The sequence below is a fragment of the Gobius niger genome (genome assembly GCF_951799975.1).
Source record: "Gobius niger genome assembly, chromosome: 5".
NCBI classification, from domain to species: domain Eukaryota; kingdom Metazoa; phylum Chordata; class Actinopteri; order Gobiiformes; family Gobiidae; genus Gobius; species Gobius niger.
Window position 1 is genome coordinate 38686151 of NC_136856.1, and position 27402 is coordinate 38713552.

Sequence of the window (27402 nt, forward strand, 5' to 3'; positions counted from 1 at the left end):
GGAGGAGACCCGGCTGGCGTCTCCAAATCCTGCCTCAAACCAGACTACACCATCGTCTGAGGCCCCCATTACACCAGGGGGCGCCTCAAACCAGACTACACCATCGCCTGAGGCCCCCATTACACCAAGGGGCGCTGAGGAGGAGGAGGAGACCCGGCTGGCGTCTCCAAATCCTGCCTCAAACCAGACTACACCATCGTCTGAGGCCCTCATTACACCAGGGGGCGCCTCAAACCAGACTACACCATCGTCTGAGGCCCCCATTACACCAGGGGGCGCTGAGGAGGAGGAGGAGACCCGGCTGGCGTCTCCAAATCCAGCCTCAAACCAGACTACACCATCGCCTGAGGCCCCCATTACACCAGGGGGCGCTGAGGAGGAGGAGGAGACCCGGCTGGCGTCTCCAAATCTGGCCTCAAACCAGACTACACCATCGTCTGTGCAACAGATACAAGAGCTTCAGGAGGAGCTTAAGCGGGTGAGGTCAGATCTAGACAAAGAAGTTCTCGAAAATAAAGCACTTGAACAAGCTCTAAACAACCAGAAAAGAATGACCGAGAACAAATCCATCCAGCTGGAACAGGCTACGACCCTTCTCCAAAAGAAAGAGAACTATATATACAAGCAGGTAATGTCTGGCAAGGAGCTAGCAGACAAACTAGAAATGCAGATCAAAAAGAACGAGACTCTCGACAAAAGTCTGAAAGCTCAGGAAAAACGTTCCAAAGACCAGTCCGCCCAGCTGAAGCAGGCAAAAGAATTGCTCCAGACAAAAGAAAAGTACATTGAGAAGAAAGTTCGGGAAAATGAGGAGCTGAGAGCAGAGGTTAAAAACCAAGAGAAGGAACAAAAGGCCAAACAAAAGCAGCTCAACGACGCAAACAGTCTAATCGCTAAATTGAGGGCATGGATTAAGAACCAAATTTCAGGCGACAAAAGACCGACACCCCAACTCAACGGACAGGGCTCAAAGACTGTTAACCAAGAGACCTATCGCTCGAATCCACCAGCCAGCACCACCACCACCAGAAAGAGCATGGGGAGAGTTCAAGCAGAAGAAACCGCCTGTAAAATCCATGAAACTGACAGTGAGAAAGTCTTTACAAAGACTGCTCTGGACACACCGGTGAACTCGAACAAAAACTCGAACAGAAAAGTTGAGGTGCCAAAGTCGAAGCCACTCAACATATGGCACCGACGCTAAACCAACTCCAGCCAACACCTTTTCTTTTCTTTCTTTCTTTCTTTCTTTCATATATATTTATTGGATTTTCATTAATGTAAGGCATAACAAAATCAAAATCAAAACAAAAAACAGAACAGAACATTCTGGCTCAATTCAAAGACAAGTGGAAAGCTCAGAGTCAGTCAGAATCACGCAATCACAATGCCATATGAGTTCAGATTATGCCTCTGTGAAGTATAGATGATGTGCCCATACCAATAAAAGGGTCTCACATAGGAAAAGACACTGACCAAAGCTCGAGCTATTGCCTCTGACTCCGCTCACCCATCTGAACTCTATACAATATACAGATATAGTTCCACTGGCTAAAAATCTGAAATAATAATTGCCACAGAATTGGACTGAGCTGTTCTGTAATGCTTTTTCTGTTAAATTTTTCTATGTATTTTTTTTTCTACAGGGAATGTTTGTATTGTCCCTAGTCTTGTGTTTTTTTGTGTGTGTGTGTGTGATGATGAATTTCTCTATTCTATTCTAATCTATTCTATTTTGTCTCAACAGTGCACTTTGCTGGTTAGATAATCCTTGTGCAGAATGTAAGCATCCTGTGAAGTTGCCTCTCATACTTCCCCGTGATAGTGACATCTGTTACTCCGAGCAACATGATCTATGGATTGCACTCTCTAGTAGTAGAAATTGAGAATATTTTACTGAATTCACATTTTACAATATGCCAAACATACTGTACTGTTCAGCAGGACCAGTGGTAATGAGTAAGACTAGCCACTTCGGTTTTACATTTTAGGCATAGCAGAGAGAGGTCTGAATTAAATGTATGACGTTGGGAAAGGGAGATAAGCACACGATGATTTTGAGTTGTAAAACTTTTACCTGATTACAGACACTTAAAGTTAGCATTTTTCCATGCAAGCACCCAGTCAGTTAACACCTTTTCAGAAATAAAAATAAAGCCTTTTATGAAAAAGAAAAGGGGGAAAAAGCTCAAATTCTCACATGTTTAAATGAATAGTTTTATTGAGTTGCTATATGTTACAAAAAGGGGATTTTTGATGGTGCTTCACAGCAAGAAAGTCTTGGGTTTGATCTCGAGTGGGATCTTTTTGTGTAGAGTTTGCGTGTTCTCCCTATGTCATAGTAGGTTTAGTGCAAATGTGGAACAATGGGTGGAAATTATCCGGCGTGGCGTGTTTACATGCATGAGTCCCATAAACGTGCACTGTCCTGGCCAAAATAAACAAACAAATAGATCAATAAATTAATGAGAAAACAAACATTCAAACTTTGACTTGTTTTCTGTGATTCAAAATTAAATAAATCAGGCAAGGAATTAGATGTTAATACTGTATATTATCACCCTGAGAAAAAACAACTACTTTAAAATATATATTATATATAAGTCCACAACAATATAAAAAATGACAACAATATCTAATTAATTACAAAACGATAGCGATATGCGATACATGACATGGCCCACCCCATCAACACTTCAACGACAGAACACAGAAGATGACTCAAGAACCTTCATTGAAGATGGACAACTCCTGTACAACTGAGAGCCAGACATCTTGATTTGACTCTAGTTTTCTTATATATATATATATATATATATTTCAATGTTACTTATGAATGAAATACATGAAACTAAAAGCATGGGGGAAGACACATTCAGCTTGAGAGTGAATGCATGAAGCTCTTTGCTCACTCAGAGCTGATCACCGTAAAACAGTCTCCACGGCATCTCCTCAGTGCAGTCAGCGAAGGGTTAAGCACTCGCTGAGCCGCCTTTAAAACCACACTCCCAGCTGCCGGAGTCAGAGTGGAGCGTGGAGCGTTCACTGTCACACAGAGTCCGGAGGAGAGTCCGACAGGCGGTGCCCTCAGAGACATGAAGCCCCTGGCGTTGCCCTGTGCGGCGCTGCTGCTGTGGTTAGGCCTGAGTTCAGCCAGGACCAGGTCTGGGCCGGGACTTACCCACGAGACTGGACTGAGCGTGAGGAGGACCTACAGCCGAGCAGTGGTGAGAGCTTCCATTATTCTGATCATGCAGTGGAAATATGCAATAACAAAGGAGAGACTGGAGGTAGGCAAAGATAATATCGAAATGGCCCTTTGGAAGACATGCAAATATTGAGAGCATAAAAATGAACTATACTTGTATGTGTAGTTTCCCAAGAAAAGGGTATTGAGTGAAATCATTTCTCATTCTTTGGTCATTTTGTCATGTTCAGGACAATCATCTGTTTGAGTGACAAAGCCAACTAAATGAAGACGTTTCCCAGCACATTTTTGCATATTTCTGATAGTTTGCAAAAAAATTGCTTTGTTATCAATAAAGTCCTCAAAAATATTGAGATATACATTTCTGACACTATCGCCAACTCCTATGAGTGAGATGTCTTTATGAAGAGAGCGCATGCATTTTCAAGGTATGGCCTAAAATGTATGACAATATTAGAGAGAAAATGTACTACAACAATATAACTAGTGGCATAACTACGCTACTTCACAACCAGCCAGTGCCAACTCCTCTGGGGTTTTATTGTAATTGAAAATACTTATAGTTCTACAAATAATCTCAACACAAACAGAACTAAAGCAGCAGAAAGCATTACTCTCACTTAGAGAAACATTAAGGCAACACTTCAACATTATTCATTTTCAAGCACTGGCCCAGGTTTAATATATATTTGGTTCCTGTAAAAAGAACTAAGCCCCAGAGCACATGACTACTGTGCATGAATAAACAAAGTTGTGAATTATTGCGGTTGGTCAAACACAATATCCCAAAGATCTGCTTCCTATATTTGAACTAGAATGTTCCAATCCGATCCACGCTTTATGCTGACGCATATGTTTTATTGCATTATAATCTTTTGTAATAATAAAAAACAGTAGAGCTATTATATTACAGAAGTTACGCCTATTACAGGCCTGTGTCAAAGAAGTTTGGGGATTTAGCTTGAAATTTAAATTACAATGTAATGTTCAGCGATATTAATATTAAAATATGCATCTTATATTAAACAAAATGTTTCTATAACGGCAGCATTCGAAGCCTCTTCACTCTTCATTATCCGGTCAACGCTTTCTGCTTGTAGTGTAAAGGTCATAGGAGCACATGGCTAATTATTCAGCATAAAGAGACGTATGTACCTAAATGAACGCTCTCAATCATCACTCTCCACTCTAAAGGTTCAATGAAAGCACTGCAAAGGTAAAAAGGGTCTTTTCTCGGACAGTATGTTTTTAGCGGCTGCAGAGCGAGGTTTCAAACTGCTGCTGTTAGCGGTAGCATTAGCACAGCATTGTACCCGATCCAAGTGTGAAGCGGCTGGAATGAGGATCAGCACCTCCAAATCCAAGGCCATGGTTCTCCACCAGAAAAAGGTGCTTCCCCACTTCAGGTCGGTTGGGAGACCTTGCCTCAAGTGGAGGGGTTCAAGAATCTCGGGGTTGTGTTCACGAGTGAGGGACGAATGGAGCATGAGATCTACAGACGGATCGCCGCAGTCGGCAGTGCCGCGCCGCTGAAGCTGAGTCGATCTACGCTCCTCTCCTACCCTCACTTACGGTCATGAGATCTAGGTAATGACCGAAAGGACAAGATCACGGATACAGGCGGCCGAAATGAGTTTCCTTTGCAGGGTGGCTGAGGGTGAGGAGCTGAGTCGCCCCGAAGGAGCTCAGAGTAGAGTCGCTGCTCCTTCACCCTGAGAGGAGCCATCTGAGGTGGCTCGGCAATCTGTTTCAGATGGTCACAGGTGTTCCTGGCGTGTCGTATTGGGAGGAGGCCTCGCGGAGGACCCAGGACACACTGGAGGGACCATGTCTCTCAGCCAGCCTGGTGTCGCCTTGGGATCCGCACTGAACAGCTGGAGGAAGTGTGTGTCGAGAGAGAAGTCAAGGCATCTCTGCTCAGACTGCTGACTCCGGATAAAGCGGAACAAAATGGATGGACGGATGGATCCGATCCAATCTGACATTCAAAATGCCTAAAGCCCTGCTCTGAGCATTAGCTGTAGTTTAGCTTCACTGTCTCTCTGTCTCATGTTTACAATAAAAACTGGTACAAATATGCATGCAAATGACATGGCCTCCAACAATACAGCAGTCCAATCATGATATGAGCCAGCCCTGCATCATGTGGACTTTTCAGAGGAGCTGTGGTGAAATCCGTCAGGTGCAAATGATTTATACATCTATAATTAGGGATGCACGATAATATCGGCCGCCGATAATTATCGGCATTTATCGGCATTTTGGCGCCATCCCCGATAAAGCCGATAAAAAATAATTCGGCCGATAATTCGGCCCGATAATTATAAACTCAAATTACATTGAATCTGCGGCTCCAGCTCGCTGCCTTTCTCTCGGCGGTGCCGCCCCGCACGTCCTGCAGCCCGGAGCTGCTGCAGACTCAGGACAGCACATTTACAGCAGCAGATATACGCTCTCAGCGGCCGACTTCTGCACGGCTTTAGCAGAAAAACACAACGAGTATTCCAGCAAAACAGCTGTGCAGGCGCTCTCCGCGAAGGAAGAGTTTTTCGACTTTTTACATCGAAGTCACTTCAACATTAGCACCGCAACAAAATGAGAAAAAGACGAGGAAATGCGAACCGCGGACCCGCTCACGTAAGTGAGCATTCAGCGGGCCTGAACACATGTATTATCTTAGCATTTCTGATCAAATAAACACAATAGCCCCGCGATTAAAGCGCTATGAACGAGAGGAGTTTTACATTGATGAAATGAGCCACGCAGCTATGTTTTTTTTTTTTTTTACCACACGAAGCACAAATGCATAAATGAGCCCAATGCAGCATTATATTCCAGCATTGTAAATAAGAATTCATTAGTATGATGTCAACAAAAAGAAAAATACTAGGAATTAAGTAGTAGTAGTAATATTATTATTATTATTTTTAAATAAGATGTGACACAGATGAACAGAGACAGACCTGCTCATGATGGAACTGTAAAAAAATAGAGCTTTAGAAAAAGGTGGAGACCCAAACCCAAAGTAAAACTCATTATTTGATTTATATTTATACACTTGTATATGGCTTGGTAGAGTTAATATATTTTGGGCAGAACTGTGAACTGTTACAGTGAGTTCTTGTCACAAAATAAAGTGCAAATATATATACATAATTATCGGTGTCATTATCGGTTATCGGTATCGGGACATGCAGAATTATCGGTTATCGGTTATCGGTTCAAATTGGCATTATCGTGCATCACTATCTATAATTTAAAGTTTTGTAACTTTTTTGTCAAAGACAGGAATGTGGGTAAATGTCGATATTTGAAAGTAAATTGAACAAGCAAAAGAGCAAAAAAATTACAAAAAAATGCATTAGAGTATGTTTTGAAGGATATTTTTTGGTGAAATGATGAAGTAAATAAAGTTAAACAATAACTTTATTTTCAAAGAAATGTTGATGTTACGCCTCCTGGAATCAAATGCAATATGTTTTAACCTATTGACATTCTAGGTGCTTTTTGGGGTACAGTTCATTAGATTACAGCTTAAGGATGGTGTAATAGTAGTAGTACACTGTCACTACATGGTTTAAGTTTGTTGTTAGGCCATACAGTCCTCTGGTCCACAGCTGCAGATGTTACACATGTTACAGACATATTTTACGGAGCCATTTGTTCCTATGTGTTTGATAACCTGCACTGAGTTTTACTGTAACACATGTTTTATACAGATTTATAGACGGGGTTAAGCTCTGACAGAGACATGACTCCAGCAGCTGGTTTCAATAGAAGTGCAGGATATTCACATGTATTTCATAAAGTCAGACAATTTTGAAGCGTCTGCCGCTCTGTGGAACATTCTGCTTCACTGGTAATGAGCGTCTGGCTGCCGTCTCCACAGTCACTCAAAGTCACTGCACCAGTGCCGCTCTGGAAACAAGGCCATGCCCTGAGCTGTGGGCGGCTGGGGAGGCAGGGACTGTAGATGGGACTGAATTCAAGTCTAGGGCCGTGTCTCTGTTTGAGTGGTTAAGTTCTTAGAGTTTGGGACAACAGCCCTTCCTTCTTCACTGCTGGGTACCATTAAACAATATCAGTATGATATTGGGAAAAAGTTTAGGTACTACTGGTATCAGGAAAATTAAAGTATCGAAAGCACGTACAGAAAATAATATTAAATCTTTAGACCCGAGCTTCGATGCTGTTGGTCATCCAAAAATTGTGGGGGGGGGGGGGAATTGGAGAACAATTCTTTGAAAAAGTAGACAAATTAGGTCAAAATTTTGGGAAAAACTGGGGAAAAATTAGGGATAAATATGGACAAAAATTAAATAAGGGTTAAAGGGGCTAGATGCAAGTTAGCCATTTTAAACTCACTACTGCCACCTCAGGCCAAATGTGTAACTGCACCTTCTATATTAAGCTCGTGCATGACGGCACTTCGGACCCGAAGGGACACATTTCTGAGTGACAGTGCAGGATTTTAGAGGCAGTTGTGGTGAACAGGTCTGAGCTCATTCAACACATTAGGACATGGCTGGAACATGGAGGGGGAGGTAAATACATAATTTTAACATTTTTAAACTCCCTACAGTCCCTTTAAAAATGGGTAAAAAATAAAATAATAATAATTGGAAAATGTTTTTTTTGCTGCCCTTTTGTAATTACAGGAAGTTTCTTGGTTGTTTCACCAAATAAATGATACAAATATATTATATATATATAAAATAAATTAAATCGAAGGAAAAGGAATAAGTTAAAATAATATGAATCTGTTTCATGATGTTTAGGTTCAGGTCGGAAAATTATTTAACAGTATCCAGCCCTAGGCCTGTTTATTGAAACCGTGCATTTCATGCACAAGGCAACTCAATGCGCCTACATACACAATGCAAGCCAGACTCAAAAACGTTAAACAATTTGGAATCAAAGAAACTGTCAATGTCCCTGCTCATTCCTAACTTTGCCAAAATAATCCAAGCATCTTGATTCTTCACCAGGATGAGTTTAGCAAATTAAAGCTGTGTTGGCAAAGTAATGCTGACAACAACAGCAACTAGTCTCTGCTGAAACAAATAAACATTTAATCGACAATTAATGGATTAATGAAGTAGCTGACAACTATTTTAGTCAGCGATGAATCAATTTCTGGTAAACACAGATGTAAAAGGAGCAAAAATTACATATTTTTTTTTATTTTTGATGAAAAACTATGTTTTGGTATGTAGTGTTTTGTACATTGTAAATTTCATAACTGTCTGCGTCTCATCCAATCAGAAAGCAGAATTAGTGAGAGAGCCTCCTATAAACATTTACTAAAATGAACATGTCCTCATTTTAAATTTAAGTGGTAAAAAGATTGAAAACATATGCAGTTTTGATACAACTTTCACAGCCAAGAAATGAATCAAGGAATCGTAAAAGGTAATCCGTAGATTAATCGATTGCCAAAGTAATCATTAGCTGCAGCCCTTCTGGCAAGTCTACAGAGGTTTTATTCCCCTTATAAACCTGTGCATTCCATCTCCTCAAATTAGGGCAGATTACAGAGCTGCTCTAAAATGATTATCTTTAACTGAGCCTGGATTCACTCAAACTGCTGTGAAACTAACCTAACCAGGACTTTCCTAAACGGAGCTGCAGGAGCGGGGAGTGGGGCTGTCGTGCTTCTGTCAAGGGGAACATAAAAACTTGCGAAAACAAAAATCCTGGTATTCCAAGACGTTTAAACCAACAAACTGTCATTCTAATGGATCAGCTCTGTTCTTTTGAGCAGCGTTACGGCCAAATGGAGAAAGATGGAATGTTCCATCAAACTGCATTGAAATAAATCTAGTTTAGACGCTGTATATCAGAACCATCTGGTCCGTTCGTGATCATGTGGCTTCTACTTCATTTTCTGGCTCTTTTTTACCCATATTTTTTTCAGTAATTTAACATAATGGTTGGGTTTTCAGTTCTTCTCGCTCTGGTTTGATTGGGCTCGTTTGTCAGAGGCTTTTGGCATAAAAACTCTCTGCTCCAGTGTCAGGACATGCCAAAAAAAGTAGTTTTCTATAAAGGTGATATTTTATTGTAGTTCATTAAGATCTGTGTAAAGTATGAGCTTCTCCCTCCACAGAACCGCAGAGGAAACCCAGAGTTTATATTTTAAAGCTTCACAAGCTTCAGTTATTCCATGCTGGTCTGTGGTCCACTGTCGGTATTTACTTTGGACCAATGTTCCCACAGCAGTTCTGGTGGAGCTCTTTAAATCCTTCTCCTGAATTGTTTTTGACCAGTGTTTGTGTCCTGTAGAGGGCGCTGCCTGCTGCTGATGATCCAGATACCCCTCCTCCCATGACGGCAGAGGCCTCTGGTGAGTCAGTGATTCAGATATTATCCCTGTTTTTGGCCGTGTTTGGACATTCTCCTGGTTTTCACAGACCTGCCGACCTGCCTGCTGTGCGTGTGTCTCACTGGGTCCGTTTACTGTGAGGAGGTGAGTCCGGACATGACCACGGTCCCAGCACTGCCCAAAGAAACGGCCTATCTGTACGCACGCTTCAACAAGATCCAGAAGATCGGCAACAAGGACTTCGCTGACATACGTGAGTGCTGATCAAAGCCCACGCCACAGAATGTGCCATAACTAACTGTGCTGTACCTCGTCAGTGACGCTGAAGAGGATCGATCTGACTGGAAACCTCATCTCAGAGATCGAGGACGGAGCCTTCTCTAAACTGTCTCTTCTGGAGGAGCTCTCTCTGGCTGAGAACAGACTGGTCAAACTGCCCATGCTCCCAGCCAAACTCACCACCTTCAATGCCAACTTCAACAGGCTCAAGACCAGAGGAGTCAAGGCCAACGCTTTCAAGGTAACTGCACAGTGCATAGTTTGACTTAGACAAAGAGATATTGCTTAAACCAGAGCAAAGGGCTACTACTGTTCTGAGAAAATTGCTCCTTCATCACATCTTAGACCTTAATTCAAGTTCAACTTCAGCTGACCAAAGTGTTTCAAGACAACATTATCTCAGTACAATGAATCACATACAATTAAATACAGGCCAAGATACATTGCTCTCGCAATGCCAGGGAGAAGAGGTATGTTTTCAGTCGAGACTTGAACTGTGCTAAGCCTGAGAGCCGACAGACAGAGGACTGTTCCACTGTCGGGGCACATAGAAAAGACTTTATCACCTCTGGTTTTTGGCCTGGCTTTAGAGGCTGCCAACAGGAGCTGGTCAACTGACCACAGGGCTCTGAGCAGAGTGTACGGTCGACACAACTTAGATAAGATGGGCCCAAGGAGTGCAGATACTTAAAAACATTGAACAAAACCTTTACTTTGACACAAAAACCCGACAGAGCCAGTGTAAGGTGCATAGAACAGGGTGGGTTTTAGGAGGCAGGCTGCGGTCGGATCCAACATACAAGGCATTAAAAAAATTCAAACACAAGGTTAGAAATGTGTAGCTAGCTCTTTCAAAATCAGCCCCAGGAAGACAGGGTTAATTTGGCAGGAGTTTTCAGCAGAAAGAAGATGACAATGTTCTTCAAAAAAGGGAAGCTGCAAAAACTGCTGTACAAACAACAGACTTTGCTCCGTCATAGCTGATCTGGCCATGACCTGCCACCATGCTTTTAAATACTATTGAGGTTTACAAACTCTTCTTCACCAGTCCTTGCGAGTCACACCTCGAGGGGAGTAGCTTTGATAAAACATGTGTTTTATTCATTCAAACAGAAACTGTCAAAGCTGTCCAACCTGTACCTGTCTGACAACCAGCTGGAGGCAGTGCCTCACATCCCTGAGAATGTGAGGACCCTGCACCTACAGGTGAGAGGAGGAACTACAGGCATGCGGGGTTAGCGTTAGCTCTGTAATAAACCTGTGGCACTAGAACTGGGCAATAATATTGAGATTGCTTTTTGGAAGATATGCAAATGTCAAGAAATTTAAATAAAAGTGAAAAGACTTAATAAAATTTGAAAATGGACAATTTTGGAAAAATCTGGGGAAAAGGTGGAAAAAATAATTCTTAAAAATTGGGAACAAATTTGAAAAAATTGAGGTGAATAGGGGAAAAAAGTTGAAAAATTACAAACATTGGAAAGTTGAAAAGTGGTTTCATGCCCTCTTGTAGTCTGTTCAGGACAATTATCTTTTTGAGATGTAAATTAAGACGTTTGACAGCACATTTTGACATATTTCTGATGGTGTGCAAAGATATCGCTTCTTCGTTATGGAGAAAGCCCCCACAAATAATGAGTTATTAACTTTTGTCATTATCACACAACCTTATGTGTAACTGTATCCAACAGAACAACAACATCTCGGACGTGAGCGTGGACACCTTCTGTCGCTCCAACGACACGTATTACCTCAGACCCAGACTGACGGAGATCCGCCTGGACGGGAACCCTGTGGTGCTGTCCAAGAACCCCGACACCTTCACCTGCCTCAACGTGCTGCCGGTGGGACAGTACCGCCGCTGAGCCTGGCGCCCGGAGTGAGCGAACAACGGCTGATTTCACTGAGGGAGTGATGTTCTCCACCTCAGCATGTTCTCAACTGGCTCCAGGTTCATGTTAAGGCTAATTCAATGGACTAAACGACAACTATGAAGAGTAAAAGGCCACCACGGACACCGATCTACCAACTGGACTGTGACCCATGGGTCAGAGGAGGATCAACATGTACTTTTCTTTATTCTTTTGTTTCAAACTGATGAGGCTGATGAGTTAAGGTTCATTGTCCCTGTAGGAAACGTCTGCATTTGACCCATCCTTCACTGTCTCAAGATGGTCCTGTTAGAGTTTAGTCCTGGTTTGGGTTAAGTCCTAGTTTAGGTTAAGTATGGGTTTATTCCGGGTTTGGGTTTAGTTTGGGTTTCAGTTAAGTCGTGGTTTAGTCCTGGTTTGGGTTTAGTCCTAGTATGGGTTTAGAACGGGTTTGGGTTAAGCCCTAGTTTAGGCTAAGTCTTAATCTAGGTTAATTCCTGGTTTTGGTTTAGTTCTGGTTTTGGTTAAGTCCTGGTTTAGGTAAAGCCCTAGTTTGAGTTAAGTCCTGGTTTAGGTTAAGTCCTAGTTTAGGTTAAGTCTGGGTTTATTCCGGGTTTGGGTTTAGTTCGGGTTTCAGTTAAGTCCTGGTTTAGTCCTGGTTTGGGTTTAGTCCTAGTTTGGGTTAAATCCTGGTTTGGGTTAAATCTTAATCTGGGTTTATTTCTGGCTTGGGTTTTGTCCTAGTTTGGGTTTAGTCCTGGTTTGAGCTAAGTTCTAGTTTGGGTTAAGTCCTAGTTTGGGTTAAGTCCTAGTTTGGGTTAAGTCCTAGTTTGGGTTTAGTCCTAGTTTGGGTTAAGTCCCACTTTGGGTTTAGTCCTAGTTTGGGTTAAGTTCTAGTTTGGGTTTAGTCCTAGTTTGGGTTAAGTTCTAGTTTGGGTTTAGTCCTAGTTTGGGTTTAGTCCCACTTTGGGTTTAGTCCTAGTTTGGGTTAAGTTCTAGTTTGGGTTTAGTCCTAGTTTGGGTTTAGTCCTACTTTGGGTTTAGTCCTAGTTTGGGTTAAGTTCTAGTTTGGGTTAAGTCCTGGTTTGGGTTTAGTCCTAGTTTGGGTTTAGTCCTAGTTTGGGTTAAGTTCTAGTTTGGGTTAAGTCCTAGTTCGGGTTAAGTCCTAATTTGGGTTTAGTCCTAGTTTGGGTTTAGTCCTAGTTTGGGTTTAGTCCTAGTTTGGGTTTAGTCCTAGTTTGGGTTAAGTCCTAGTTTGGGTTTAGTCCTAGTTTGGGTTTAGTCCTGGTTTGGGTTTAGTCCTAGTTTGGGTTTAGTCCTGGTTTGGGTTTAATCCTAGTTTGGGTTAAGTCCTGGTTTTGGTTTTGTCCTAGTTCGGGTTTAGTCCTAGTTTGGGTTTAGTCCTGGTTTGGGTTAAGTTCTAGTTTGGGTTTAATCCTAGTTTGGGTTAAGTCCTAGTTTGGGTTTAGTCCTGGTTTGGGTTTAGTCCTAGTTTGGGTTTAGTCCTAGTTTGGGTTTAGTCCTAGTTTGGGTTTCCTCTTTGCTCCTCTGACTCCGGTCAACCTTTTACTTCGTGCCTCTTCTGTCCAGTCGTGTCCAGGACTGACTTTTGGGGTTTACAGTATTTGTATTTAGTGAAACGGGAATATTTTTAATCTCTGAAACACAGGCAGGATGAGACCTGTCTGAAGTGTCTATAGAAGTGTAAATAAAGTCATATTGTGTTTAATTTATCTCCTCGGGAGGAGACACTGTGAGCCCATGTATCTGACCTGTAAGAATGTTATAACTCTGTGAATCTAGAGTGACAGAGGACTGCGTCTTAATGTTATTGTAATAAACTTTTTATAAATATCCAACGTTACTGGTTTGTGTTTAGGGCGACAAAGGTTGAGGACTAGGGCTGGGTCCAGCTACATTTTTTTCGATACCTATACTAAAATATTTGTCTAGAACCACAAAACAGAACAATAGTGTCTGGAAGATCTGCAAATTCACAATATTGGGTTCATCTCCATAGTCAAGAAATATGTGAAAAATGGGGTAAAATTGGGAGAAGTTTTGGAAAATATAAGAAACAATTGTGGAAAAAATATTGGTTTGGAAAATTAGGAACAAAAATAGGGAAAAAATCATATAAAATTGGGGAAATGGGGCAAACATTTGGCAGAAAAATACTAGACTGGTATCATTTAACGGCACCCAGCCCTATTGAGGGCAGAGTGAAAGAATATATATATCCCTTTTAAAATTTGCCTTGTCAAAAGGACAGCACCACAGGAAACTATGGAAGTGTGTCCCTGTCCCAATAATGAAATCTATTGTGTTCAATAGTGTAGAAAAACAACACTATTGAAGACCTTGTAATGCAACAAACACTTGTTGTGGATTTTCTTGCTTAATAAAGCTTAAGAGATGTTTGTCTAGTCAACATGTGAAGTTTATTACACAAATGCATTTGCGGAGAGGGTTACCCATAACGCGGGGTCATGATAAGCTCTGCCCTGCTCAGCCCTGGCATTACCTTTATAGGTGAGTGCCACAGACAGAGCAGCAGGACAGGGGTCATACACAACAAAGGGAGGCCCAGAAACACAGAGAAATGGTAATACAGTTGGAGATGTTAATGCAGCCACCAAAAGGCACTTTGCATGGGAATGAAATCATGGTGGCGTTCGGGGGCAGAAGGAGATCTTTGTGCTGTTGGGGAGATGGGCCATTTGGGACCTTTGTCTAAAGGTGCGAGGGCCTCGTCTGGGGTCCAGGAAAGGCCGGTCTCTCTACCTGGTTTAGTCAAAGGCCCAGCAGGGGACCCAAGAACAGGACGCCAGTGTGGTCACTAATTTAACTAACTAAATGTGCCATAACACACTCTAAAGCTGAAAAATTACAGTTAAGCTCTATCCGAAGTACTTCTATCTTAAAATATCCCACAATGAACATGAACTTATTAAGAAAAAAATGGGGAAATTCCGAATATATGTCCTGACGATAAATATTGAACTAAAAATGTATTGTTTATCCGTCATTGTTGATATTTGACCCATCACCAGAACGGGGGACACAAGTCGGTTGAGACAAATTGACCAAGACGTTTTTTTTCCTTTTTAAATTGGTTTGATTTTCGTATTTTTTCGTTCAGTTGAGATCACGAAGAAGCCTCTCCATGTTTAAGCTAGCAGTATTGGTATATATAAAAGTGTAAACGTTTAGGTTCAAACAGGGTTGATTTGGGAGATTTCGGAGCGTGCAGTAGGGCCTGACTTTGTCTGACTGCTCGATATACGGAAGCTTGTAGTTTATTTACGGATCAAACATAACAGCAGCAGACGCGACGCTATTTTTCGATCAAGCTTTAGGCCGTGTTCTAAATAGTTTAGCTCGAAAGTTTACAGTGGCTACGTCACACGCCATCGGATACGATGATACGATTGGCTGTGGCTACTGCAGACGCATGATAGACATTCAGCCCAATAAACGGCTATAGACGATCGTAAACCACACCTCTCCTACTCCTACACTGGAATACTGCACAGCGCCCTGCTGACCATTATGTTTCCCGATTATGTTTGCTTTTTTTGGCTTGTGGCAAGGGATGCACGATACCGATACCAGTATCGGGCCGATATCACATGCTTGTACTCATACTCGCACTCATTCATGTGGTCCCGATACCAGAAACCGATACCATTTGACGTGCGGCCAGCGCACCTACGAGGCGCAGCTCTCAGCTGAGGAGAGAAGAAGCAACAAACTGGAGAATTCTTTAGTGGAAATACAATAATCCACATAGAGCTGACTTTATTACAGACTGCGCCCTCTAAATCTGAGTCTGTGCTGGATTTAACCAGAGCTTAATGTTGTTAGTGCTGCAGCGTGGAGTCTGCAGTGTTTACACGATACAGGCTAACGTTGCTAACTCACAGCTAGCAGTTTTGGCCATTCTGACACCGTTTTATGCCCAGGGGTTTATTCATCTGAAAAACTAACCCAGCGACTAAAAAGTCCTCAGAAAATCCAAATTAAAGACATACAGCATGTTTATATTGAGCGAAAATGAGCTGCAGCAGAACAAGCTGTAGCTGTAGCTACTCGCTAAGTTGCTACAAACACACGAGAAAATCTACACGGAGCTGAAGAAAAGATTTAAGAAAAATTTAAGTAACATCTCAATACTATTGTTAAAGGTCCTATATCATGCAAAATCGACTTTTTGTTGCTTTTAGCCATGTTGTTATGCTATTTCCTTATCAAAAACACCTCCAGAGTGGTTTGTGGCTTCATTCACGCAGCTCTCAGTAATCCTCCTGAATCCTGCTCTCTGAGGCTCCGCCCTCCTGCTCTCTGAGGCTCCGCCCTCCTGCTCTCTGAGGCTCCGCCCTCTCCTGGTGAACGACTGAGTGTTCAGTTGTGTCGTCACAGCGGAACGGAAGTGCTCGACGTCTGTAATGTAATGTCTTAATTCTATGCTTACGGCCTGATTTTAATTTGTAAACCACCCTTTTCATTATTTCTGTCGTAAGAGAGATGCAAAGAGCAAAAAAAAAAAAAAAAAAAAAAAAAAAGGATGTGCCCGAGGTGCTTCCAGGTCAGCTGTGGCCAAAACAAACACACACCCTGAGCGTCTGAACAGATCAGTCATGTTTGCGCTGCAGCTGAAGATGGAGCTCGTTGCAACTTATTCTGGTTGTTTTTCTGTGACTGTCTCTGATGGATGTTTGGTGAACTTTCGCCTGAATCAAAGTGGATTATCTTTTATAACCAACGCGAGTCCCATAATGTAAACAGCGATGGACCAGAGCGGTGAGTCAGTCCAAACGTGGGTTAGCGTGTGTATTAGCATATTAGCTTGTGTGTTAGCCATTTATGAAGCTGTGTTGCAGATGTCAACTCCTTATAACTGCATCGTGAAGTATCTTCACTTATTGCTGTTTATTTATATTACGGTAAAGTCTGTGCGGAGAGAGGGGGCGGAGTTAACTGAATCGAAGCGTTGCGTCTTCCGGGTTTGAAAAATACCTCCAGAAAACACTTATATTTATCACAAGTGCTCAATAGTGGTAGAGGTACAATCATTCATATAAATGCCTATACTTAACTTTGGAATGGCTAAAATAGCATGATATAGATCCTTTAAATAAAAATACATAAATGAATAAAGCACAGGCATTGGGGAGCTTTTGGACATGGGCTTTTCTGTCTATGATGGACAGTGCAATAAAAATGAAAAATTATATTGAATGAAAATAAAATAAATAAATAAATGGCATCAGCACAATTCTAATATAAAACCTTTCTTTTTTTGTATGGCACATTTTTCTTGCTTTTTACCTTTTCTAATGTATGGCTTATCTAAATGAGAAGTAAATGAGCCCTATTATCACACATAGCAGCAGCAGAGAGGGGAAAACTCTGCAAATTTTAGAAGCCGATTTCTCTGCTTATCATTGGAAAGCTTGGAGACTACACTTTCTGAATCTATGTCCATCTCAAAATACCCCAAAACCGAGTTGTGACCCTGGATTCCACGACTGGGCACATATTGTAATTATCCTGCGTCCCATATATGTGCTGTTATTTGGAAAGGTAATAAAAAAAAATCTTCAATCACTCACTTTGCTAACTTTTTAAATACAGTGTTACTATTCTGTATGAATAATTTCCTTCCAAAGTGTTGAGTAAAAGACTTAAAGATGAAAAATGTTGAAAAATGCTTCTGTAAGAATGTAGTTTCCACTCCTATCATCAGTGGACTGAAGTATGCGCCTCGTTGCCATTTGGCCATTGTTGCACTGCCGCATTTTCGCGCCAACTTCAATAAAAGCCAGAGCTGCAGATCGCCTCAGAAGCGTGTGGAGTGTGTGCCATCATTCTGCTGGAGCAGCTGATGGCCGCAGCAGACACTCTAATGGCACAGAAACACACCGTAAGCACTTTGAACAGGAGCAGTGGGATCTGTAGGCCCTCGGAACCACACGGAGCGCGGGACACAGCGCTGCACTCACATGCTCTACTATGGGAACGGACAGGACGGGACTAAAGTCAAGAGAACAGAATAAGAAACATCATGAATAGTAAATGGCAGAAAAGCCTTTATAAAGCAGCACACAGACGCTCAAATATAAGTAGAGATGGTGAAAACTGCCAAGCCTCATTAGCCGGTTGAAACCGGTTAACCGCATATTTTAAAATATGCTACGCTATTTGAAATAACAGCCATTTGAGGTCGCACCTGCAATTTCGCAACTGCCCCGGCGCCCCCTTCCATCACGTCACTTTTTTTAAATTCCCAAGCAGCAGTCCCCAACCACCGGTCCGTGATGCATTTGCCACCGGGCCGCACAGAAACAGTAGATAATCTCAGATATTCAAGGTGATCGCGTTGTAAACAAAGGCGCTTGTCTAGCGTTAGAACTTAGAAGCTCATTTGAAACATTGCCGCGGCTCATTAAAGAAAATGACAGCTCTGATGAGACGTCGCTTTAGTTTGAGGTAGTGTTAACAATAATAAAGAAAGATGATGATCTGATCATCACCTTATCTGTTACCATTGATGATCCTTCCTGAAATGTAGATGTACATCTGTGTCATTCTTTTTGGTGAAATGGTCCCACACACTACTGTACTGTAGCCTCTTTACTGTTCGCAAACCTCATGTGCGCACGCCGTGCCCGTGAACCCAAACGCTGTGACCTCACGGCAAATGTTTTTATCGGTTTATTATGGACAAACAGGCGAGTTATGAAAAATGTATTGTGAGGAAGGGTCTGAGGGATAATTTGTTCTTCACATGAAAAGATCTTACTGTAGTAGCATTTAGTCCATTGTCTATAATAGTGTAATTTAGAGACTTTTTTTCACCAACAACAGACAGCTTTGATCAGTTAACAATGACACGGTTAACCACCGGTCAAACGGTCATCGGTTAACATCCCTAAACAGAAGTCTGTAAAATTGAAAAATAAGCAAAGAGAGAGATTATTTTAAGAAGTAAACAATCCCCTTCTGATTGGACCAGAAATCCCCTCCTCGTTACCTGCTCATCTAATTAGTCTATTAAATATGTTAAATATAGATTACACACGGTCACTATAAGGTGGCACTAGAGACCAAACTCCGCCTACACTTGGTGGTTTGAAATTTTAAATCAGGGGACCATGGGGGGAAGCAAGTGTGGCACGGGGGACGGTCAGTGCCATGAGAAACTGCCGCGACCAGCGTCAAATAAACTTCCATGCCGCCCAGCCGAGTAGCCAACATGCACCTGCTGCTTTGTGGATGTAATACAGAAACTGCACTTCCTCCTTCGCTGGCCGTGATCGGGGAATACTCCGCTGATCTATACAGGAAGTGTCCGACGTCTGTAATGCAATGCCTTAGGGCCTGAAAGTGGATTAACCAGCGCGAGTCCCATAATAAAAACACCTGAAGGAGAGGCCAGAGCAGTGAGGCCATCAAAACATGTGTTAGCGTGTATGTTCATGAAGCTGTGTTTCATGTCATCTCCTTAAGAGATGACATGAAACACAGCTTCACGTATTGCTGTGAAATGTATACTCCTACTACATGAACAGCATCAACTCGGAGAGAGGGGGTGGAGTTAACTGAATCCAAGAGTCTTGTCTTCCGGGTTGGGAAAATACCCCCAGAAAAAACTTATATTTCTCACAAAAATTAGTCCTCCATAGTGGTAGAGTGGTACAATATATCATATAAATGCCTATAGTTTACTTTGGAATGGCTAAAATAGCAGGATACAGATCCTTTAAGTAATCAGCTCAACGTGACGCTTTGTGCAAACCATTACATTGCAAATAAACATTAATCTGGCAAAACCAAACTGAGATTACCGTCTACTCTTGAAATACTGCCACAAGACTCATTGACACATGTTTCCACAACTACTTTCACAATCAAACAGACGAATGAACAACATCTCAGCATTCAGCATGAAGAGAGGGAGCACATGGGCGTGTCTCAGGTGAGTGTTACCTGGAAGTGAGTGAAGGTCCTGCGGCGCTCGTCACATCGGTCGCAGAAGGTCCTCAGCGTCCGGAAGAACAGCAACAGGTCCTGAGTCTCCTCCACTCTGAGCGACACATATTTATTTTTCATTTACTGATTTAGCATAGGCTGGGAATAAATATAAATGGAAATGGAAACGTAAAAGGAAATAAGTTTGCAACACCTCAGGTTGGTCACAGAGCGGGTAAGATGACGATGCAATAATGGAGAAGTAACCTAAAAACTGATAAAAACCTACGATGTATGCAATACAGGCGAGGTGAGGCCGTGTTTGTAAAAAGTGTGTCAATCTCAGTCAGATGAAGGGCAGGGCTATTCAATTAACATCTTTTACTGGACCAGGTTTTCCAGAGGTCATTGGCGTTTGGGCCGGTCATTTGGAAAGCCCCCACCACCAAACGTATTCATATTTTTGGGATCAAATAAAGTTCAGTACCATCAGGGCTCAAGCAGAATTCAACATAAACAGTTTAAACTCTTACCGCCCACCTTAAAAGGTACAGGCCACCGTTTTTACATACTAAGATATGTTCTTACCTAAGCTTAGATGACTTTTTTTGTACCTCTGGTCTTCATGTGTGCCCTCAGTCACGTAAACACAGCACAAACGGCGTTAGCATTTAGCCTCTCCCCCTCTCCACTATAGCTCTATAGCGAGGTGAAGATAGAAGCTACCAAGCTCTTCCGCGTTTCCCTATTTAAATATGGTTACGTGAAGTTTTCTAAGCGGATAAAAAGGGGAATCATATTGTAAGGTATTTGAAGCTGCTGGTGCCTCTGGAGTCTCCCGAACATCAAGGTGTAGGACCCTCCAGAGGCTGCAGTCGTGCATAAACCTTCTATCCGGCCTCCCCTAAACTGTTAATTGAAGCTGATGAACAGAAACGGCTGCAGGAGAGGGGGCGGAGTCATGTTTTAGGCCAAAATCATGGTGAAAGCTGGTCCACCCCTTTAGGATCCCTCAAGGTGTGAAAATGACCTCATCTTCATGCCACCATGTCCTGCTGTAAAGAATACCTCTGCATCACTGGCTGCTATGGGCATAAAAGGAGAGAAACTCATGATGTGGACCCCCTCTTCCCCTGACCTCAACCCTATTGCGAACCTTTGGAGCATCAACAAACAAATCATGAGGTTGGGAGGCAGCTTTCTCCAGCTCTGGGAGACTTTTCTGACATCCTGAAAAGAAATCCATGCAGAAACTCTCCAAAAACTCAGAAGTGTCACAATGTATTGAAACGATGAGTTGCATAATAATTTAGAACAGTAGGTTTTGAGGTTTTTTTTTACTATATTTATTTCTAAAAACTGCTATCACTGGGAGATTTTCTCAACCACATTTAAATGATCCTTGGAAATTATGCTGACTGTCATTTGAGTTTACAATTTAGAAAATCAGAGGTAAATGTCATTTGCACAATAATTTGGAACGCGGTGTAGAACCAGGGTATTTGTGGTTTAAACAACTGTGGAGGTCTGGCCTATAGAAGGCAACAACTCGCCAAGACACAGAGCTGCTGCTCTCAGCTGCTTATGTGCAAGAGAGACGCTTTCCCATGCTCATTTCTGTCCTAAATGTTTTTTTGGTTTTTTTTACTCTGTCTGTAAAACTTAGATATCTCTGTTTTTATAATGAAATATTAGCCCAAGGTAAAAAACTCTACTGCCCAGACAGTCAGATATGTGCGTACAAAAGTGCAGGGCGCGCAGTTGTCCCTGTCCTGGAGAGGCAGAGGACACTGAATGATGTGAGCCCCAAGAGTCCCATCAACAAAGGCAGTGTGAGTAGGGCTGCACGATATTGAAGTGACTTGCGATATGCAATACTGCTGTGCAATATCGCGATAACGATATTATTGCGATATTTCACTAAACACAATTTTTTTCAGCAAATTGTGTCAAAAGAAGACTTAAAAAGCACCCTATCAGGACCAAAACAAGGGTAGAATTTAACAAAGCTAGTAAATGTAAAAACTAAAACTGAACTTCTACACATGACTTCAATGCATGAGTTTGAGTTTGCAAAAAAAATGGGTCGATCTTAGTCAGATGAAGGCTATGGTGATGTTGCGATATATTGTGGCTTCTCACGATACGGATATTGAATCAGCTAATATCGCGATACGATATTTTTCGCGATATATTGTGCAGCCCTAAGTGTGAGTACTCCGTGAGACTCCGCCCACCCTCTCCGCTGCTCTGCCACCATGCTCCTGTAGCAAGAAACACAGCTGCAGTGAGCTGACCCCACGGCGCTCATTCAGTCGAATTCTAACGTGCATTAATGACGGGCCTTTCGAAAAATCTTTAAAAAAAAAAAAAAAATCATGAATCTCAAGAATCACTTCTCACCTTCTCAAAACTACCAAACATGTTTTTTATTTGGGGATTTTAACCCTTTGTTTGCCAGTTTGAAAACAGAAACTTTGAAGTTTGTGTTACAAAACAACAGAAAAGCCTCATTATCTTTATAGTAATGAATATTACAGAGCTGGGACTTCAGTGAATTAGCCTTGGACGTGTCAAAGATGAGCAAAAATTTAATTTTTCTGTAGATTTCCCCATCCTATTGTACAAAAATGTACACACTTAAAACAGTTATAAAATCTACATTTTTCAATATTTTTTTCCACTTCTTTTTGCATAAACCAAAACCAGATGAACTACTTGAAACCTTTCCAAAAGTACCAAACATGTCATAATGTTCTGGATTTCAACCCTTAAAATCCCAGTTTCAAAACTTAAAACTGAAAAAAAATTGTTACACAAAAACACAAAAGTGGGATTGTAATAAAATGTAGAGCTGAGGCCTTGTCTGTTTCCAGAGCTTATGTCACAGATGAGAATTGAAATGGATTTGATGCATTTATAGTTTTTTCTGTAGTGGACGATTCTTTATGTGAAATGGCAGCGGCTGGAACAGGCCCATTGACTTCCATTATAAACACATGTTTTTCTTTGCTCTTCCAGAGCCGTTTAAAACTTCACTTTTTACAATGTCTGCATTTCATTTGGAAGAAAAGGAGTGAATTTGAACATTTTTACCGAATTTCATCAGCTTGGACCTCATTCCCATTGTTGACAAATGATTAAAATCACTGTTTTTTTCTATTGAATATAATGGAAATAAGGCATTTCCAATGGATTTTACTCTGAAAACTTCCATTTTTAAATCTCACTGAAATACGGCATTAAATCACTTATGCGAACTAAATGTTGTTAGCGCTGCAGCGTGGAGTCTGCATTGTTTACAAGATACAGGCTAACGTTGCCAAACTAGCCGCTAACTCGCGGCTAACAGTTCTGCCGATTCTTACGCCGTTTTAATGCCCAGGGGCTTATTCATCTGAAAAACTAACCCAGCATCTAATAGATACTGCGTGTCCATATTGAGCAAAAATTAGCTGCTGCAAAACAATCAAAATGCTGTAGGCAACTGGCCAAGTTACTATAAACACACAAGAAAATCCACACGGAGCTGAAGTAAAGGCGAGAAGAGACCATTTAGCTGCAGTAATAAGTAACATCTCAATAGTATTGTTAAATAAAAATACATAAATGAATAAAGCACAAGCATTGAGGAGCTTTTGGACATGAGCTGTTCGGTCTGACAGTGCAATAAAAATTTAAAATTACATTGAATGAGAAAAGATAAATAAATAAAATGGCATCTGTACAATTCTAATATAACTGCTCTTTAAAGTGTAGCCTACATGCAAATGAGTAAATTAACTAATAACTAACTATGCGAAAATGCCTTGTATTCGTATCGGTATTTGGCATCAGCAAGTACTTAAATCAAAGTACTCGTAGTCGTATCGGTTTAAGAAAAAGTGGTATCGGTGCATCCCTATTTCTAACCTGATCTCACTCACTTCATAAAAAGGACCCGACACAGAGCCTCCATGCTCCGTGCTCTCTGTCTGTGAAGGCAGGACATCTCTTTTCATCTCTGTCATCTCCTGCAGCCTCGTTGTTTTTGGGACATGTATACTGTGCACTTAAAGGAATAGGCCACCGTTTTTACATACTAAGATATGTTCTTAGCTCACTTTAGTCGAGTTAATAGATCCCCGTCTGGTCTTTGTCCGTGCGCTCTGTCACGCAAACGGAGCACATACGCAGCCTCTCCCACATGTCACATAGCTCCAAAAAAGCTCACGATAGAAGCTACCAAGCTCTTCCACGTGTTCCCTATTTAAATAAAGTTACGTGAAGTGTTTTCATGCGAAGTATATTTACCCAGAAATGTAGCATGTCGATTTTATAAGCAAATAAAAAGGGGGACTATATTATGAGGCGTAATGATACGAGGAGCACAGCGTCCGCGTAGTAACTCCTAAAGACTTCCCCGCTCACTTCCGGCAATAACCTTTAGGAGTTACTGCGCGGACGTTTTACTCCTCGTATCATTACGCCTCACAATATAGTCCCCCTTTTTATTTGCTTATAAAATCGACATGCTACATTTCTGGGTAAATATACTTCGCATGAAAACACTTCACGTAACTTTATTTAAATAGGGAACACGTGGAAGAGCTTGGTAGCTTCTATCGTTAGCTTTTTTGGAGCTATATGACATGTGGGAGAAGCTGCGTATGTGTGAGCGCACGGACAAAGACCAGACGGGGATATATTAACACGTCTAAAGTGAGGTAAGAACATATCTTAGTATGTAAAAACGGTGGCCTATTCCTTTAATGTGTATCTCTCATCATTTCACCGTGCAGTAAGTGTAATACGTTACGCTTTGTTAACTTGTTAAACTGTTCACTATGAATATACCTGCTCTTTATACTATCACCTTTATATTGCATCACCTGGTGTTGTGATATTATATGTGATATTTTTGCGTTGTAATGTGCATCTCTATCTGGTGATTTTTAGTGGTATTTTCATGTACTTTCTGTTGTGTCTCTGCATTGATATTTACAAAGCGTAAAGTCGGAAATGTTCCATATTACGTCAAAAGCATAAACTAAAGCCAATGTTAGCTCAAGTCTCATCAGCACTTTGACGCCGCCCATTGCGAGTTCCTGAATAAGGTGAATATAAATGATGAAATGAGTGGGTAGGTCTTGTATTTGGCGACTCATGAGCAGCTTGTTGACTGAGAGCGTTTGAGAGAAAGAGAGAGAGGAGAGGAGAGAGAGGAAGGGGAGAGAAGAGAGAGAGGAAGGGGGAGGGAGAGAGGAGAGAGGAGAGGAGAGAAAGAGAGAGAGGAGGTGACAGGGAGGAGAGAGAGGAAGGGGAGAGAAGAGAGAGAGGAAGGGGGAGGGAGAGGGGAGAGAGGAGAGGAGAGAAAGAGAGAGAGGTGACAGGGAGGAGAGAGAGGAAGGGGAGAGAAGAGAGAGAGGAGAGGAGGGGAGAGGAGAGGAGAGAGAGGAGAGGAGAGAAAGAGAGAGAGGAGGTGACAGGGAGGAGAGAGAGGAAGGGGAGAGAAGAGAGAGAGGAGAGGAGGGGAGAGGAGAGGAGAGAGAGGAGAGGAGAGAAAGAGAGAGAGGTGACAGGGAGGAGAGAGAGGAAGGGGAGAGAAGAGAGAGAGGAGAGGAGAGAAAGAGAGAGAGGAGGTGACAGGGAGGAGAGAGAGGAAGGGGAGAGAAGAGAGAGAGGAAGAGGGAGGGAGAGGGGAGAGAGGAGAGGAGAGAGAGGAGAGGAGAGAAAGAGAGAGAGGTGACAGGGAGGAGAGAGAGGAAGGGGAGAGAAGAGAGAGAGGAAGGGGGAGGGAGAGGGGAGAGAGGAGAGGAGAGAGAGGAGAGGAGAGAAAGAGAGAGAGGTGACAGGGAGGAGAGAGAGGAAGGGGAGAGAAGAGAGAGAGGAGAGGAGAGAAAGAGAGAGAGGAGGTGACAGGGAGGAGAGAGAGGAAGGGGAGAGAAGAGAGAGAGGAAGAGGGAGGGAGAGGGGAGAGAGGAGAGGAGAGAAAGAGAGGTGACAGGGAGGAGAGAGAGAGGAGAGGAGGGGAGAGGAGGGGAGGGGAGGGGAGGGGAGAGGAGAGGAGAGGAGAGGAGAGGAGAGGAGAGGAGAGGAGAGAAAGAGAGAGAGGTGACAGGGAGGAGAGAGAGGAAGGGGAGAGAAGAGAGAGAGGAAGGGGGAGGGAGAGGGGAGAGAGGAGAGGAGAGAGAGGAGAGGAGAGAAAGAGAGAGAGGTGACAGGGAGGAGAGAGAGGAAGGGGAGAGAAGAGAGAGAGGAGAGGAGAGAAAGAGAGAGAGGAGGTGACAGGGAGGAGAGAGAGGAAGGGGAGAGAAGAGAGAGAGGAAGAGGGAGGGAGAGGGGAGAGAGGAGAGGAGAGAAAGAGAGGTGACAGGGAGGAGAGAGAGAGGAGAGGAGGGGAGAGGAGGGGAGGGGAGGGGAGGGGAGGGGAGAGGAGAGGAGAGGAGAGGAGAGGAGAGGAGAGGAGAGGAGAGGAGAGGAGAGGAGAGGAGAGGAGAGGAGAGGAGAGAAGAGGAGAGGAGAGGAGAGGAGGGGAGAGGAGAGGAGAGAGAGAGGAGAGGAGGGGGGAGGGAGGAGAGAGAGGAAGGGGAGAGAAGAGAGAGAGGAAGGGGGAGGGAGAGGGGAGAGAGGAGAGGAGAGAAAGAGAGAGAGGTGACAGGGAGGAGAGAGAGGAAGGGGAGAGAAGAGAGAGAGGAGAGGAGGGGAGAGGAGAGGAGAGAGAGGAGAGGAGAGAAAGAGAGAGAGGAGGTGACAGGGAGGAGAGAGAGGAAGGGGAGAGAAGAGAGAGAGGAGAGGAGGGGAGAGGAGAGGAGAGAGAGGAGAGGAGAGAAAGAGAGAGAGGTGACAGGGAGGAGAGAGAGGAAGGGGAGAGAAGAGAGAGAGGAAGGGGGAGGGAGAGGGGAGAGAGGAGAGGAGAGAAAGAGAGGTGACAGGGAGGAGAGAGAGGAAGGGGAGAGAAGAGAGAGAGGAGAGGAGGGGAGAGGAGGGGAGGGGAGAGGAGAGGAGAGGAGAGGAGAGGAGAGGAGAGGAGAGGAGAGGAGAGGAGAGGAGAGGAGAGGAGAGGAGAGGAGAGGAGAGGAGAGGAGAGGAGAGAGGAGAGGAGAGAGAGAGAGGATTGCGAGTTCCTGAATAAGGTGAATATAAATGATGAAATGAGTGGGTAGGTCTTGTATTTGGCGACTCATGAGCAGCTTGTTGACTGAGAGCGTTTGTGCTTAGCGTCGGTCATTTCCCGCAGGAGCCTGAACATCTGGCTCTGAAGCTGGAAAACTCCTGGAGACTCATTCTGCTGGACGTCTGTTCAGGCCTGATTCACACACTTCAGTTTGGGTTTGAAACACGAGTCAGTAACATACTTCACTTCTGTTTATGCCTCCTGATCCTCTGTGATACTATTGAATGCTTTTCAATCACATTTCTACAAAAATATTTAGAGGAATCAATTTGAAACTTTATTTTTGATGTGAATACTAGGAAAAGTATATTGTTTTCATAAAAAAAACTTTCAAATTTGAGTTTATTTTCTCCACCAAAATCTATATAATGGATAAAGCCAGATCTAAATTGATGGGTTTGATGGGTTGTTGACATGTTCGAGTACATTTTAAAAATGTTTCCAAACTGTTACAAAATTTCAAAACTTTTCCAAAATGTTGAAAATATTCTAAACTTTTCCAAACTTTCAAAATTGTCCAAACTGTTCAGGAAGAAACTAGACACAAATCTCAACATTGCAAATCTATGTTTTCACCTGCAGCATCTCG

The 27402-nt window shown here is 42.7% G+C and overlaps 3 protein-coding genes across 3 annotated transcripts in view; 2 read left to right on the forward strand and 1 right to left on the reverse strand.

Moving 5' to 3' along the window:
- The window catches only part of cenpp (centromere protein P), a 128731-nt gene extending 108962 nt beyond the window's left edge, over positions 1-19769 (reverse strand). The window contains exon 1 of the mRNA XM_079556043.1: positions 19676-19769. The gene's annotated coding sequence lies outside the window, so the exon portion shown is untranslated. The remainder of the gene's footprint in view (positions 1-19675) is intronic.
- Positions 2992-12327, forward strand: ogna (osteoglycin, paralog a). The gene is made up of 7 exons (XM_079556037.1): positions 2992-3227; positions 9494-9554; positions 9622-9786; positions 9851-10053; positions 10926-11018; positions 11504-12014; positions 12224-12327. Exons 1-6 carry the CDS (start codon positions 3096-3098, stop codon positions 11675-11677), a joined length of 828 nt encoding a protein of 275 aa, XP_079412163.1. The 5' UTR covers positions 2992-3095; the 3' UTR covers positions 11678-12014; positions 12224-12327.
- A 3692-nt stretch (positions 19770-23461) lies between the features above and the next one.
- Positions 23462-27402, forward strand: part of nol8 (nucleolar protein 8) — a gene marked incomplete at its 5' end in the record, with an annotated part of 13809 nt that continues 9868 nt past the window's right edge. The window contains one exon of the mRNA XM_079557075.1: positions 23462-23480. Coding sequence (XP_079413201.1) covers positions 23462-23480 — 19 coding nt within the window. The remainder of the gene's footprint in view (positions 23481-27402) is intronic.

Excerpts from the sequence above, each read along its gene's own strand:
- ogna (XM_079556037.1), top strand. The coding sequence starts at position 3,096 with ATGAAGCCCCTGGCGTTGCCCTGTGCGGCGCTGCTGCTGTGGTTAGGC. Across the intron at positions 9,555-9,621 it reads CATGACGGCAGAGGCCTCTG|ACCTGCCGACCTGCCTGCTG; the intron begins GTGAGTCAGTGA and ends TGGTTTTCACAG. Across the intron at positions 10,054-10,925 it reads TCAAGGCCAACGCTTTCAAG|AAACTGTCAAAGCTGTCCAA; the intron begins GTAACTGCACAG and ends TCATTCAAACAG.